Raw genomic sequence first — 16,018 nt, 5'->3', positions numbered from 1 at the left:
CAAACTGGCAGGTGTTTCAAGCAATGGCTGTCCAAATCTGACAGTGAAAAATGTTCCAACTTTTAAGATGAACCCAAACTGAAATTCAGATTTTTGCAATGTATTACACCTCAGGAGGTGTTGTGAAAGTCAGTTCTAAAATGAATGTTGTTGATGTAGTATCAGTGCAACTTCATCAGTGCAAGACAATCACAGACAGTTTGTTCCACTTCTGGAGGATCATGAGACTGAACATAGTGACATAGACTACCACACAGCTGACAGAGGGTTCAGCCTGGGTAAATTGCTAAAAAGAAATAGGATCCGAGGACGCAATTTTGAGAGCTTTGTGAGAAGGTAGGTAAAGACCTTCCAGAGCTCTCAGATGCAGAGTAGAAGGCAGATCTTCAATTTACTAGACACTCAATGTGAATTCAATACACTTGTTCAAGTCCAAAACAGACTAGATTTCTATAACTGAATAAGAAAAACGATCTAAACTAACTAAACTACAAACAAAACAGCAACAGCACTTTGCATAAAGTTAAGTCTGAAATTTAGTAGAAACTGCACATACTCATCAAACAGCGATAAAATGCTGATACTTTTATTTTGTCTTTTTCACATTTTCATTGACTAATTCTAAAATCTACAGTGATAGTAGTTTGTAAAATTAAATCAATATTAATAAATTAACACTGAGCAGAACTGAGTTCAGCTTACTGGTGTAACCCTGCACAACAGCCCCAGTTTCCCATTGGGAAAATTAACTTCCCACCCTAGAAATAGTTTAAAGGTCATTTGTCATCTTTGCTTACTTTTAAATGAACATGTTAAATAAATGGTTAATGTCCTTAATTACAGCACCAACTGTTGGACGTCCGCTATGAAAAATAATTCCTAATCACTGCCACAAAGTATCATCATCAACATGCTTGTCAGTTAGAGAATCATCTTCAATAACAAGAAGGACAAGCGAGTCCTGCAACAGATGGTATGGCCACCACTGAGTCCTGTCCTCAACATCACTGAGTCAATCTGAGATTATAAGAAGAGAAGCAATTGAGATCACCTAAATCCACCAAACAACTGTGGCAGGTTCTCCCTGATTCTTGGATCATCTTACCTACATCACTTCTTCAAGGCAAACTTGCACTTTTTCCAGTAGGAACTGGTGAATTTTAAAAACAGGGGGTAGCATACAATTTTTTTCATCTTTAACGCAAACTGTATAAATGGAAAGTCTGAGTATAGGTGTTATATGATTGTATCTATGGGAGTGTCTTTTCAGACATGTAATCATTTATAATGATTTAAATATTCATTTTCAGCTAATAACTTCTGTCTGTTTATTTCCTGGGACTTTTTCTGATGGGCTACTTTAGGGAAAAAAGGTTGGTTTACAATCTTCACTGAACAAACCCCTGCCAAAAATAACCTCAAACAGCAGTGTCCACCCCAAAAACAAGAATCAACCTGTTATGTATTAAGAGCTGCAACACAAAGTCTGGTCAAATCTCTGAACCTCTCTTTTGCAAACCCATCTACACTACTTGACTGTACCTTTGTAATTACAGCAAGTCTAATTGGTGTTATTTATGGCAAATCTCACCATGGGTGGGACGGTGTTGCAGTAGTTACCACTATTGCCTCACAGAAAAGAAAACCCCCAAAAAAACATGCGTTTTAGGTTAAACTGTGATTCTAAATTGAGCATAGAGGAGAGGCAAATAATGTGCCTAAAGGCACAGAACAAAGCATTGTATGAATGTATGGTAACATGTGGCTAGGAATCAAAAGACTAGAAAAGCACTGTATGAATGCCATTCCATGTGCATCATTTTTTACTCTGACAACACTTTTCTTAAAGTCAGTAAGGAATAACCAATAACTGTGATATCTTGGCAATATTCTTTCATTTCTTGGTCCTTTAGCATTGGGGGTCTTGTCTTATGAAATAAGAATAATTCATTTTAACTGATTGAATCCAAACTGAGAACAGCTGCTGATCCTCACGAGGAATGTATGAGGAGGAAAGTACACATTTCCAACAAAATTTTGAAACAAAAAGTTTAGTTTTACAAATTCAAAGTGCACATAAGGGTTGTTGTTTTTCCTAAACAAATCTCTTTCTTATATGAAATCTATAAAAAGCTGAAGTTCCACCAACACTTTACTGCACATCACATTATAAAAAGAATAGCTGTTGTCTGGTTTCACACTTTTAAATGTATTCACTCAAATGATTACTGCCCTTTCCACATGTTTTCTATTAACAGGTGCTAAATGTCTGTTTTACACGCTCAATCAAGTTGTTGTCTCTGTGTACACTATACACACTATACACTATGTTCACTTGATTGTAGAAGATGTACTTTCTCTGGTTAAAATTATCCCTCTCCATCTGGTGAGGTTCCTTCCTTTGCAATCTTGTGAATTGTTATTTTGTTATAGTTGCTCATAGTAAGTTAATTGCCAAGAAGTGACGAACTGTGAGGCAGGCAAATGTTTAAAAATCACGAATTGCTCTCAGTGACATTTACCTCCTTTCTCTCATGCTCTCCTTCTCTTCTTTCCTTCCTTCCTCCCCCACTCTTTCTACTCACACCTCTCACTAGAGTGGAAAGCTATCAGACAAAGTGGCACTTGAGAGATTGACTAGGAAGCTTCTCTCAACTTTGCCTGGAAATGGTGGAATGTCTGTCATGTCTCGTCGGATCTTGTTGGCAGCTTCTGCCACCTATTGGTCTGTGAGCAGGATTTGCAAACATGATGTCATGATTCTTGGAGGAAGTTACTCATATGATTAATTTTTTAAAAGTGCACCATCGGTGCGCCAGACCATCTCTTTGCTTGTTTTTCCCCTCTGTTTTTGACAACTTTCATGTATCGCTTTTATTTATATCCACCAAAAAGAACGTAGAATAATAATTTAAAAACACATTTTATAGTTTTAGACTGCAAGCAGACATAACAAGCTGGAAGTTGTATCACGAGAAGTTAAAAATAGCATGTCAGTAACAGTCACGGCTCCTAGTGAACTTGTCAAGTCTTGACTCATGAACTGGACTGCTTGTTGCCTCACTTATTCCATGTGTAAAACCTGACAAAAGTAACATTAAAATGCCTGCCTCCAATATGACAGATTCCCTGCCTGAACATGACAAATTACATGGATAAACAATACATCTGAACAGAGTCCTTTTAATCAGCTCGTTGAAAGAATCTCACATAGTGCTGTCAAATCTTATGGTATGCTTTGTTGGGTGCTACAGAAGAAGAATTCACAGCTGAATACTATCACTTTTTCCTTTTTCAATTTTATTTGTGTTCCCTTGAATGCCTCCCATTTACTTCTAATTTAAGTTACAATTTGCATTTCTATGAATGTTCAACATCCTTTCTACTTGCCCTCACACTTATCTTTTGGTTCAGCTCTTATTCAAATGTTCCCTTTCAGGAAGAGCTGATTGCACACTTGCTGATAGCAATAGAATTACATTTGCAAATGATCCAAGCTGTTGTGCCCAAACATCGTGTGTGACCAATGTTCATGCAAATAGATATGCAATGCACAGGGGAAAGTGTAATGTCTGCAATTTTCTGTTGTATAATTTACAAATCATAAATGCTAATCACCTGGCAGATACTCCAAGTTACCAGTGTTCCCTGAACACCTCATATGAAGCCAATTGGTTGTTATGAAAGCATAACAGACAGAAACAAGCACATAACATTTAGGTTTTTAGAAGAGAATAGTCATAAGGATGCATTTAGTGAATGGCGTGCATGTAGTTGTGTGTAATAAATGCAAAACACCTGAAGTGGGCCCGGGGACAAAAACAAATGCTAGCCAAGACATTCATTTCTAAATAGTGAAATGGAAACTGACCTTGTATTAGTCACTTGCTTTGACAGACAGGAATTGAGTTGCTGGGGAGACCACTTCATTTATTTTTAGTCTGCCCAAATTTGGCTGCAATTTCACACATGTTGGGAATTTTCTGGTAGTAGTGGGGAGTGCAGCTAAAATTACAGATGTTCCCTAAACACCTCAAGCATTCAGATTTCAGAATTTCTAAAAAAAAAAACCAAAACCAAATAAATAAAATAAATTACACTAGCGAAACAGCTTTATTATGAGTCTGACATCAGAGTCACTTCTCAGAAATTAAACGGCTGGATAACACATCTGACTCGTTATATTTTTTTTGTTTGGCGAGTGCACATTTTTGCAGCATGTGAGGCTAAAGCAAAAAGGAAGGAAAGTACTAACACATTCCATGTACTGCATAAAATAATAAAACATATGAAAGTATGCATGGTTTGAGGTCTGGGACCCATGAATCTTAAATTCATGCCCCAAAGACCTTGAATCTGAATCTTACTTATATTGTAAGAACACTTGCTGTGTTTTGCATGCATTTGATGATTCATTGCACATGCACAGCCAACTGCAACAGGACACTTATGTGAAACACTTATGAAGTTATCATGCATTACTAATGCAGCCAACTCTCCACACGCATAAAACATTTTCACATTCTTTCTCCAAAGTTATTGACAATGAACATTGATATAGGTCTAGGCTTTTGAATTTATTGAAATGTCAGAACTTTTCGACCTGAAAAGGTCAGCTGTTTAGTTAATCATCTATAAATAAATAACTTTTTTTTTTAATCAATCAAACCATTTTCTGTCATATTTCTGCAAATATTTCTCTAAATTTTCACTAGTGATATTTAATGTTCTGCTTGTGGTGAAAAACAAGGCTATTTTAAGTTGCCAGTTTGGGTTTGAAGATATTCTAAAAAGGGCATTTTGACTAGTTTTAATATTTCAAAGACCATAGAATTACAGTTAGTTCATCATCAAGAAAGAAAAAGAATCTGTAGATTAGTGGAGGGTAAAAATACACATTTGTTCCTTCCGTAGTAATCTCCATCTTCCTTAAACAATTAACTTTCCTTGAGTTACAAAATATTGTAAAACCCTAGTCTCAATGTGACAGAAAGTAGTGCACTTTTTCTGTTTATTTTGAAGTATTCAGTGGTTACACTTTACGGACACCATCTGAAGCAAAAAAGTGAAAACACGGCAAAATTAAGATTCTGTCTGAGTTACGATCCCCGTTAGAGGAGAAAGTGGGAAAAGCAGACATTTGCCATTTGTACAAACATGTAACAGCATGTTCTGATTTTGTGTTTGACTTTTAATTAATGAACAAAACTTGGATGCAAATGCCAGCAAAACGTCAAGCAGTCAATACGCAGCAAAAATTAAAAGCAGCTTGAATTCAGACTCTTTCTGTTGCATTCAATAGCCTGTGTTTATGAATTCTTTCATAAATTCAAACAGCATGCCGTGCTCTATATTTCAACAATACATTTCAACAGTTGAAACCCTGCCACCCTATACTTCCTTTGGTATAAATAAGACTACTGTGAGGGCTTGATCTTTTTGTTTTGGTCTCAGATTTACTGTCAGGTTTAGCAATAACTTATTAAATAGTTTTGCTTCTTGGTTTAAGTTTTCTGGCAGCTTTCACCTGAAACAAAAACTCAGTATTAGGTCTTAAATTTTTGAAAAATAAATCCCGGAAAGCAATCCTCTTTGAAGTTATGCTAGTGCCAGAGACTGAGGAAAACGGCTACAACAGAGTGACGAGCGAGCCTGCTGGGACTGTTGAGCAAAGCTGTTGTAATAAAGTTTGCTTACTTCACTAAGGAATGACCTGGCTGGAACTGGAGTGAGGAGTAAAAAACACTTCCACTGTCAGTACATCTGTCAGCCTACACATTAATCCCTTTCATTTATGCACACAATTAACAGCAATTGTTTATAGAAATGCAGCTTCACAAAATATCCTAAATGACTGTGTTACTGTATGCAATAATTTGGCAGATGTTACTATAAGCAATCATTTGACTGGTGTTATTATATGTAATATTTTGGCAGAACTTTTCCTTTTTGGGTGTGTAACCCTGGTCTTCGATGGCTGAGCCATTTTCATCATGTGCCACTGTAACTGACACAGCTGTTTACGGTTATGGAAAAGTAATGTGAGTGGTTCAAAGTGTAATAATCAATCACCAAGCCACTGATGTTTATATGACACTACCCACCCCTCTTACACAAACAGTTTCCTGCACTAATATGAACAAAAATATTTAGATGATCTTGCTTGTTTCTGATCTACGGGTTCTGAAATACTGAAAATGTTCAATATTTCAGAAATTTCAACATCAAAAGTTGGCGTTCCCAGAGCACCCTGAGGATGCGAATGAGTTCTTTCTGATCCACCATTTAACCACAATGAACATGAAGGAAGGTAATATGCTTGAATAAGGCTTCAAATGCAGATCGGTTACACTCCAGACTTCAGAACTCCAAAACCAGAACAGTCTGTGGCTTCCATCATCCGCTTTAAATGCAATGCAAATTACTTCACTGTGGTTGGATTTTTTTCCCCCCCACACAAAGCAAAAGCTTCTTTTCAGGGTAAATTTACACACACAGTGGGGATATTTGATAGGAATGAGAACCGCATATGGTCAGTAGTAACTACTATGTGGTGTTTTTGTTCAGAGATGCGCTTGGTAGCTAAATTTGGCTGTTAAATTTTCTGTCATGTTAATCTGTCTTGCTCATCTCATCTCACTTGTGTCCTAGTTAGTCCATTGTTCTGTGGAGAGTGGGTTGGCCAAGAAGTACTGGGACAGGTTTAGGGGATTAAACTACTTCAGGTTTTGGGGGTAAATCACAGGTTTGGGTAAATGGTGCCCCTTTACACCAGTAAGGCTTCATGTTGAAAAATGATCAATGACATCTACATCTCAGTAGTCCTCTCAACTGAGACATACCAGTGACACTGACATAAATACTCCAGAAATGACAGCATTTGTGCATATTCGTATGTATATAATGTTATGACATGAATATCATTTTACTAATATGATATGCTGAATCATTCATTGTTTGTGAAGGAAGTTATCAGTGATTCATATCTATCCCACTGCTGTAGCCTGACATTCCCTTGAAACTGAAGTGTGTCTGTCCTTAGCAGAAATGTGTCTACAAAATATTTTGAACAATGCAAATCAGTTTTGTTTATTCCACAGCTTTTCCAAGTGGGTGCTACTGAGTGCAACATTAAATTATTTGGGGTTACTGACACTAGAGGGATAAATGAATGCAAACTTGCTTCTAAAATGAGAAAACAATTACAAGTGCTTCTAAATTCTATTTATTTGCAGTGATCGTTTTCCTCATCTTACCAATTACAGGCATAAACAGACACTGTAATTTTAATTAACTACTAAATCTTCACCTATGTGCACGAAATGTGCATTGGCAAATGGCGAAAATTGAATGAGTAACTGTACTTTATTCATACACATGATTAAGCCGATAAAATCCTACTCATAAAAAAAAAAAAAAAATTGGGCAAGGCTCCAAATGCTATTTAAATAAACTACTTTTGTAGTATTTTTTAAATAAACAACCATTATTATTACTTACTAAGATGTTATGGTTTCACTATGTTTTACCTTGGAAAGAGGAACTTTAGGAATTAAGGCCTTTTTTGGGATTTCTTTTTCAACTATATGATAATAATGATGCATGCAGCACCTGTATACAGTCAATAACATGATCACACAGACACACATGCTAATCTAGAAATAAAAGGTCAAACTTAAAAATCATACACCAAATCAATATTCATTAATTATCACCAATAGCGTATGTATAGTAATGAAAAATAACAAAGTAATGTAAAGCCTTGTTTCAAATAGTCTACAGCCCGTATTAACAACACCTCTGCATGTACAAAGATGCACCGCTGTTGTTCAAATCAAATGTCTAAATTCTTAACTCCAGCCACATCGCTACAGAACAACAGCAGTGTGTTGTGACTATTAGGGTCACTTCATCAGCTGTCCCTGCGTGACATGAATGCACACTGTGAAATGGCCCGTCTAGACTTGACGTCACATCACTGTCCACACATGTAGACACACACACACACACACACACACACACACACACACACACACACACACACACACACACACTGGAGGTGCCCTTCCCACCTAATCCTCATACCTGGCACAGTAGCTAATGTGTGTCAGACTGAAGATAAGTACAAAAAAAATGATGCAGTTTTGCTGCAGTGTTGTTGTCCACTGAATAAATGAACAGTATCAATCTCTTCATGCTTCCGTCCTAGAATTAAAAAGGCACAGTTCTCTCTGGGTATCTATTTATTTATTTAACGCCTGATTATAATTTCTAATTAGTCCTGAGAGGGTAATACAGCATGGCATACTGATGACACTGATTGACTGTGTCACTATTTAAATAAAAAGCTAAGACAGAGCAGAAGATTATTTGGATTGTGTCGCCTCTGAGAGCAGACAGACTCTGCAGTGAGATCACACTTTTGCTCTTTTTCCATGCACATTTATCTTAATTTACAAATAACTTGTTCGGAGGTGGAATCCAAATTATTCAGATTCATCTTCTCCAGGCTAGAGTTAAATCAGGCTTGGATGTGTTTATTTTGTCCTTTCATCCTGTCATACTCTTCTCGCAGCAAAGTTTTGTCAATCCTGCATAGAAGTGGAAATTACGAAGTTATTTACAAGCTAAATACACTGACAGGCACGACAGACAAGACTTGTCTGATACGAGCAGGGTGTTTTATCAAGGCCAGACAATGTGTCTAAATCAATAAAGGAAGCTTGACAGGAGTAAAACAAAGTGAGGCATTGTTTTGGGGTGTTTTTTGGTCTTTTTTTCTTGAAAACATCTAACAGCACAACACAGACACAATTTTAAAGATCAGAAGGTATGGTAGGCAGAAGGAAAAGACAAAAATCAGCGTTAAGGATGAAAAGGAGAACAAATTAAAATAAGTCAGTAACAAATGCATGACTCAGACAAACATATCACCCAGCCTGGTAACATCCATCAGGGCATGCCTTCCCAAAGGTTGATTTGTGTCTTTAGTCTATAGGACATTTTGTAGATATGACAATCTGGTCCAGTGCACTCAAAGCACGGCGATTTAAAAATGCATAACCAGACTTATGCAGCATCTATACAGAATCTACAGCGTGAGCAGCATGTTGCCAGGATAGATCGACTCCAGAGCCCCATGCTACGTGTAGAAAGAGTTCAGACACAGCACTGAACTGTAGGTCACATGCTATAGTTTAATGCTATTTTCCTATTCCTATTTCTATTTCCTTCCTTTGGCAAATTTTCCTAGAAATTACCCAATGAAGGTGATTGTGCGTGCAAATGTCAGAATCAGCTGCATGGAATATCTTTAACCTGATTGTTGGGGTTTTTTGTGTAGTTGTAGGGTCTTTACCTTTCAATATAAAAGGACCACGAGGTGAACGTTGTTGTGATTTGGCACTATAGAAATAAAGAAAAACAAAACTGATGCAAAACATCTCCTGCTGCTTGCTACACGTGACAAAGGACAATTTCTGATAATGTCAAGTTTGTATTCTCCTCATATGTTCACGAGTTCAACTTATGAAAGATTTTGCTGCGTGCCAGAAATGTTGACCTTAACATACTCCCATATGCCCTCTTCCAGTTCAGCTGAAACTACCTTTGTCTCCCAGATGTAAAAGGTTGAGCAATAATGAGACTTACAAAACCAAGGAAATGAAGAACAGCACATAAAAAAATAAAAAGCTTGAATGCTTGAGCTTTTGTGAGGAAGTTTTATGTGACTTTGTGTCTTTTAAATGGTTTGCGTGCTCTACTCAAACAAACAAATACTGACAAACAGGTCATCTGACCTAGGGCACATACGCCACCTAAATACGCAAAACTAGCTTTACCTTTCTGACTGTTAAGTGTCAGTACCTCACTGATCTTCAATAGGCTTTCCGGTGGCATGGGAAGGAAATACACGGGAAGTGCTTCACATCCTGACACTTCTCAACAAGAGCGTCTTCTCTTGCCTTAGTCAGGGCTGAGTAAAGAGAACAAGCCACAGAGGCATTGTGTAAAACAAGGGTTTCGGGGTCAGGAACACTGATGTCTGTGCGTCACATCTTGTATCATTTTTCTGCATCACTGATGCAGTGCAAAATAACATAAAACTAAAGCAGGCATGTTTGCTTGTTTTAAAGCCATAGGGAGAGGGGAGGAATAAAAGAATACTGACAGAAGTGGGAAGTGTTGAGTAAGTTTCAAACTGTGCAGAACAAGCCTGCCATAATCAGAAGACACTCTGAGGGTCTCTGCATGAAAACTGACCAGTGGAAAATTATGCAAGAACACAAAAACTCTTCCAATTATATATTTGCGTCATATACAACTGGAAGAAAAGGTGGATGCCTGTGCAGGGAAAACATAATGGCTGCAAATCAACACCTTTTCTTACACACAATATCCAATATCCTCAAAAAAAAAGAAGAAGAAGAAGAAGAAGAAAGAAGAAAAGGTAGAAAAGAATTGAAGTAGAGAAGGCAGAAAGAGAAGAGAAGGAAGAAAAAGAAAGAAAGAAAAGAAGAAGAAAATAAGAAGAATCAAAACAAGAAGAGAAGAAGAAGAAGAAAAGAAAAGAAGAAGGAAGAAGTGCATTGTGTTGTTTTTACCGTCTCCAATACATCCATATCGGATGGCAACATAAATCACTCAACTGCCTGTGCTCTGTGTATTTACAAGGAAAGGAGCAGGGGAGTAAGTGTTCAGGCAGGAGGGCTAAGAGAAAGAGAGAACAGATTTCATCACGCTTTTCTGTGGTGGCAGCCTATACTAACGTCTCTAAATCAAGTGTGTCATCCGTGGGACCAGTGTTTTTCCAACCACAATCATGTTACCACTGTTACCACCAGACTGGCTTTGACCCAATCCAGAAAAACCTCTTTTGAAGAAAAAAGAAAAAAGAAAAAAAAAAAAACCCTAATGCGTTCTGTCCAAATTTGGTAGCTCCCTCGTTGGTGGTCCCCCCCAGTGCCTCTTTTTGCATTTGTCTGAGTGTGTGTGCTTCATCTTTTCAGACGCCTAAGTTGGGTGATCCTTGAAAATATGCACTGCACCTGTCATGCACAGGAAACTGAAATTACAAAACAATCTATTCCTTTTATTTCTCAAGGCTCTCTTTAAGGACTTCGATTGCATTAGCTCTGTTTATTTATCCCATCCTCCACCTCAGGTTTCCTCATCTCAACTTAATGGCTTCCTCGAGTGTTGTACATTTCCAGGAATAATACGGTGCACATTGTTCAGCATTGGAAATTTAAAACACACCAAAAAAAAAACAAAAAACAAAAAACACACTAACACATCTGACGTCTATACACACACACACACACACACACACGTGTCTGAAAGATGTCATGCTACAGGACACAAAAAGAAACATTTTTCCCCATTCTTGATGTTTGTGCCCGCTTGTGTAAATTTCAATTGAAGAGATGGGGTGACGACAGATTAAAGACAGACAAACCATTAAAGTATATATCTAACAGGTCACATATGGACTTTTGTATACCTGTGCAGCATATGAGTGTTTTGTAATCGAGGAACAAAATATTCCAATGATGTCATTGGAAAAAGAAGCTGGTCATAGTTTGGTGGGTAAACAGATCATAAAGTACGGATTTCAAAAAAGAAAACATTCATTATGGCACAATAACCGTTGCCCACTTTATACAGGGAGTGCAGAATTATTAGGCAAATGAGTATTTTGTCCACATCATCCTCTTCATGCATGTTGTCTTACTCCAAGCTGTATAGGCTCGAAAGCCTACTACCAATTAAGCATGTTAGGTGATGTGCATCTCTGTAATGAGAAGGGGTGTGGTCTAATGACATCAACACCCTATATCAGGTGTGCATAATTATTAGGCAACGTCCTTTCCTTTGGCAAAATTGGTCAAAAGAAGGACTTGACAGGCTCAGAAAAGTCAAAAATAGTGAGATATCTTGCAGAGGGATGCAGCAGTCTCAAAATTGCAAAGCTTCTGAAGCGTGATCATCGAACAATCAAGCGTTTCATTCAAAATAGTCAACAGGGTCGCAAGAAGCGTGTGGAAAAACCAAGGCGCCAAATAACTGCCCATGAACTGAGAAAAGTCAAGCGTGCAGCTGCCAAGATGCCACTTGCCACCAGTTTGGCCATATTTCAGAGCTGCAACATCACTGGAGTGCCCAAAAGCACAAGGTGTGCAATACTCAGAGACATGGCCAAGGTAAGAAAGGCTGAAAGACGACCACCACTGAACAAGACACACAAGCTGAAACGTCAAGACTGGGCCAAGAAATATCTCAAGACTGGTTTTTCTAAGGTTTTATGGACTGATGAAATGAGAGTGAGTCTTGATGGGCCAGATGGATGGGCCCGTGGCTGGATTGGTAAAGGGCAGAGAGCTCCAGTCCGACTCAGACGCCAGCAAGGTGGAGGTGGAGTACTGGTTTGGGCTGGTATCATCAAAGATGAGCTTGTGGGGCCTTTTCGGGTTGAGGATGGAGTCAAGCTCAACTCCCAGTCCTACTGCCAGTTTCTGGAAGACACCTTCTTCAAGCAGTGGTACAGGAAGAAGTCTGCATCCTTCAAGAAAAACATGATTTTCATGCAGGACAATGCTCCATCACACGCGTCCACGTGGACGCTTGAAAAGCATGGAAGATAATCGTTGGTCAAGCAAGAGAACCTGCGGCACCTACAGCAGCGTACTGGTTGCGCGGCAGACCACCGCCGCTGGTCGCCCGCTAAGGACGAGAAGAAGACACGCGTCCAAGTACTCCACAGCGTGGCTGGCAAGAAAGGGTATAAAAGAAGAAAAACTAATGACATGGCCTCCTTGTTCACCTGATCTGAACCCCATTGAGAACCTGTGGTCCATCATCAAATGTGAGATTTACAAGGAGGGAAAACAGTACACCTCTCTGAACAGTGTCTGGGAGGCTGTGGTTGCTGCTGCACGCAATGTTGATGGTGAACAGATCAAAACACTGACAGAATCATGGATGGCAGGCTTTTGAGTGTCCTTGCAAAGAAAGGTGGCTATATTGGTCGCTGATTTGTTTTTGTTTTGTTTTTGAATGTCAGAAATGTATATTTGTGAATGTGGAGATGTTATATTGGTTTCACTGGTAAAAATAAATAATTGAAATGGGTATATTTGTTTTTTGTTAAGTTGCCAAATAATTATGCACAGTAATAGTCACCTGCACACACAGATATCCCCCTAAAATAGCTAAAACTAAAAACAAACTAAAAACTACTTCCAAAAACATTCAGCTTTGATATTAATGAGTTTTTTGGGTTCATTGAGAACATGGTTGTTGTTCAATAATAAAATTATTCCTCAAAAATACAACTTGCCTAATAATTCTGCACTCCCTGTATTGTAAGGTAAAGACCCTACAGTAATACAAAGAAAACAGAAAATCCCAATAATCACATGATGCAGTTACTGTTACAGGGGCCAGTTAACCTGTTAATGTCTACGATGGCCCACAGCTTTTCATTGCTGGGTCACTCAGTTTCATCTAATACAGACGTTACAAACTTGAATTCCTGCATTTACTTCTTACCTCCAAGTTCTTTTACATTCAAGATGGCATTTGGAAACGGTACTGCTTTGATGCTGAAACCTGAGAGGAAAGAAAACAATGAAAATCCATCATTGCAATCACCTAAAAAAATTGTACTTCCCTCCGTGTCAGTGTGTGTGTGTCCAGCACATGCTAGGAGTGATGAGAGTCAGCTTTTAGGAATGCTGGCTCCATTTACTTTTCAATAGTGAGAAAGTGGATTTTTTTTTTTTCTTTAAAGAAAGAAAGAAAAAAAGGAAAGAAAAAGAAATCAATTTTATCATTAGGTTTCCCCGGGATATTTGGTGTACCTTTTCCAAACCAGCTGGTGAACACACACAGGACTGACAACATATTTGTGTTATAAACATGAAAGAAAAACACTTTGTGTGGTCCAGTTTTAGAAAAACAGAAAAACAAGAAGAGCTAAACAGAAAAGTGTTTTGTTCTATGTTGGGGTTAGCGGAGGATACAACTAAGTACTATCGTGTATTATGTGGTTTGTTTATGCGGCTGCGTACGGGAAATAGTGGAGAAACCCACTAAAGGGCAAATTTAATGTTGCTCAAATTATGCTAACTTGTCTTGGTGGGAATTCATTTCCTGACAACATTTACAAATAGGAGGAGAGATTTGAAAGCAGATTATGATTTTACAAGCATCTAAATTAATCACTATGTACATTACAACAGTGCACAATTATGAAGCAGGAAGTAAGAATATTAGCAGGAGAGTTCCCCCTTTATTGGCCTTCCTGTTCTTCCCTCTGTACATTTGGCAGATGGACAGTGCTGACAGCTAAATCTGCTTTCAGAGATGAACACTAATTTTCTAATTTATCTATTAAGGCTTACTCATCAGCAGGCGCAGAGAGCTATTCACTCACCCAACACACCCCCTGACACAGAAAAATGCAAACTAACTGTTACAGGCAGCACATTTGGGAATTACGTTATATTTAGCTTCTCCTGGAAAAAGAGTAAATCTAAAGTGGGACTTCTGCAACAGCTCAACACTGCTGCTGTCAAAGCCCGGGAAGGAGACAGGAATGTCAGGGTTCTTGAGGGATTACATATAAGGAAAGCAGAGTGCTGACTACCACAAGAATGATGTGCAAACCCTGAAAACTCCTTCTATTCTGGACATAACACCAGCCTGCCACTTGATTGAAGAAGAAAAAAAAGCAAGTATTGGCAGGTGACATCCTGACATCTATTCTGGCACAAACACTGGGACTGGAAAAAGTCCTTCCTCTATTGGAAAACTAATACCTGGATAATACTATCTATCTGTTTCAAGAACATGATGTCCTTCAGATTCGAATCACAAAGGACTAAAAAGGAGAAAGATCGCAAGAACACATGTGAGCGAAGGGAGATAGATACAACAGCAGAGGGTGCATGCTTAATTTTTTATGCCTTCTTTTCCACTGATCCATGTCTTATAAGCACATACCTGTTGTAGGAACTATGCCATCGGTGCTCTCACTACAGAGGCGTGAGAGCAAGCTGGTCTTTCCAGCACCTGTCAGGCCAATGCACACCACATCATACTCTGGTCTCGGCGGTGGGGGTCCTTTACAGCACAGTGCCCGAAAACACTAAAACAAAGCATACAAAGCAATGAATGCATTGGAAAACAATTCTACGCGACGGGGGGGGGGGGGGGGGATAGGGAATTGGAGGGAGGACCGCTATAATTCTGCATTTGCAATCAAAACAATTCTTAGGATAAATTCTTGCTCCCATAACTCTGCAGGACAACTCTCACAGGCATTTCTGTCTTCATACGGCAAAAATAAAAAATAAAAAAAAAATTCACACCTCGTGAAAAAAACAGGCCGAGTATAGGGAACACGTGCAGCTGATGTACAAGGAGCAAAAAGTATACAAATGATTGAGCAGAAAGCTTAATAAAAAAAAAGAATGCACCATGACAAAGAATGATACTACCATGATTTCTACATGTATGATCTAATTTAATCATGCCACATAGAGAAAATGTCATTGACAAACTATATTCAATCAGGGGGTTAGATGCATGCATCCAAGTGCTGGTCCAACACGTTTTTGTCTGCATGTAAACCTTGTCTGATTGGGCCCTTATGGCAGCCAGAGGCAGACCTGTCACTCCATGAATCACGGCCTGGGACTGAGGGCCTGCTGTGAGACATTAAGGGGCAAATGCAGTGTGAACCGTGAATGAGAACTTTAAACTTGTGTGGGGAGATCAGTATCCAAAACTAAAAAGAGATCTCTTTTATTAGCAAGACAGGAACCAGTCTGGACATGGCAGGGCAGACACGCGCACACGCGCACACACGCACACACACACAGTCTCCTACCCAGCTACGATATCACATTTCAAGTACAAGAACATCAACACAAGATTTCCTACTGCTCATGTCAAAGGACGACCCTCCTCAACACACTGTTGCTGCGCTCAGAGACTTTAACAAGAAGTAAAA

General features: G+C 38.7%; 1 protein-coding gene across 1 annotated transcript in view; it reads right to left on the bottom strand.

Moving 5' to 3' along the window:
* Positions 1-16,018, bottom strand: part of LOC120745680 (ADP-ribosylation factor-like protein 15) — a 97,724-nt gene that overhangs the window by 44,161 nt on the left and 37,545 nt on the right. The window contains exons 2-3 of the mRNA XM_040050743.1: positions 15,007-15,151; positions 13,552-13,611 (exon numbers count right to left, since the gene is read on the bottom strand). Coding sequence (XP_039906677.1) covers positions 13,552-13,611; positions 15,007-15,151 — 205 coding nt within the window. The remainder of the gene's footprint in view (positions 1-13,551; positions 13,612-15,006; positions 15,152-16,018) is intronic.

The sequence above is a fragment of the Simochromis diagramma genome, unplaced genomic scaffold (assembly GCF_900408965.1).
Source record: "Simochromis diagramma unplaced genomic scaffold, fSimDia1.1 OVJJ01000131.1, whole genome shotgun sequence".
NCBI classification, from domain to species: Eukaryota; Metazoa; Chordata; class Actinopteri; order Cichliformes; family Cichlidae; genus Simochromis; species Simochromis diagramma.
This window is presented reverse-complemented; position numbering and strand designations above follow the sequence as displayed.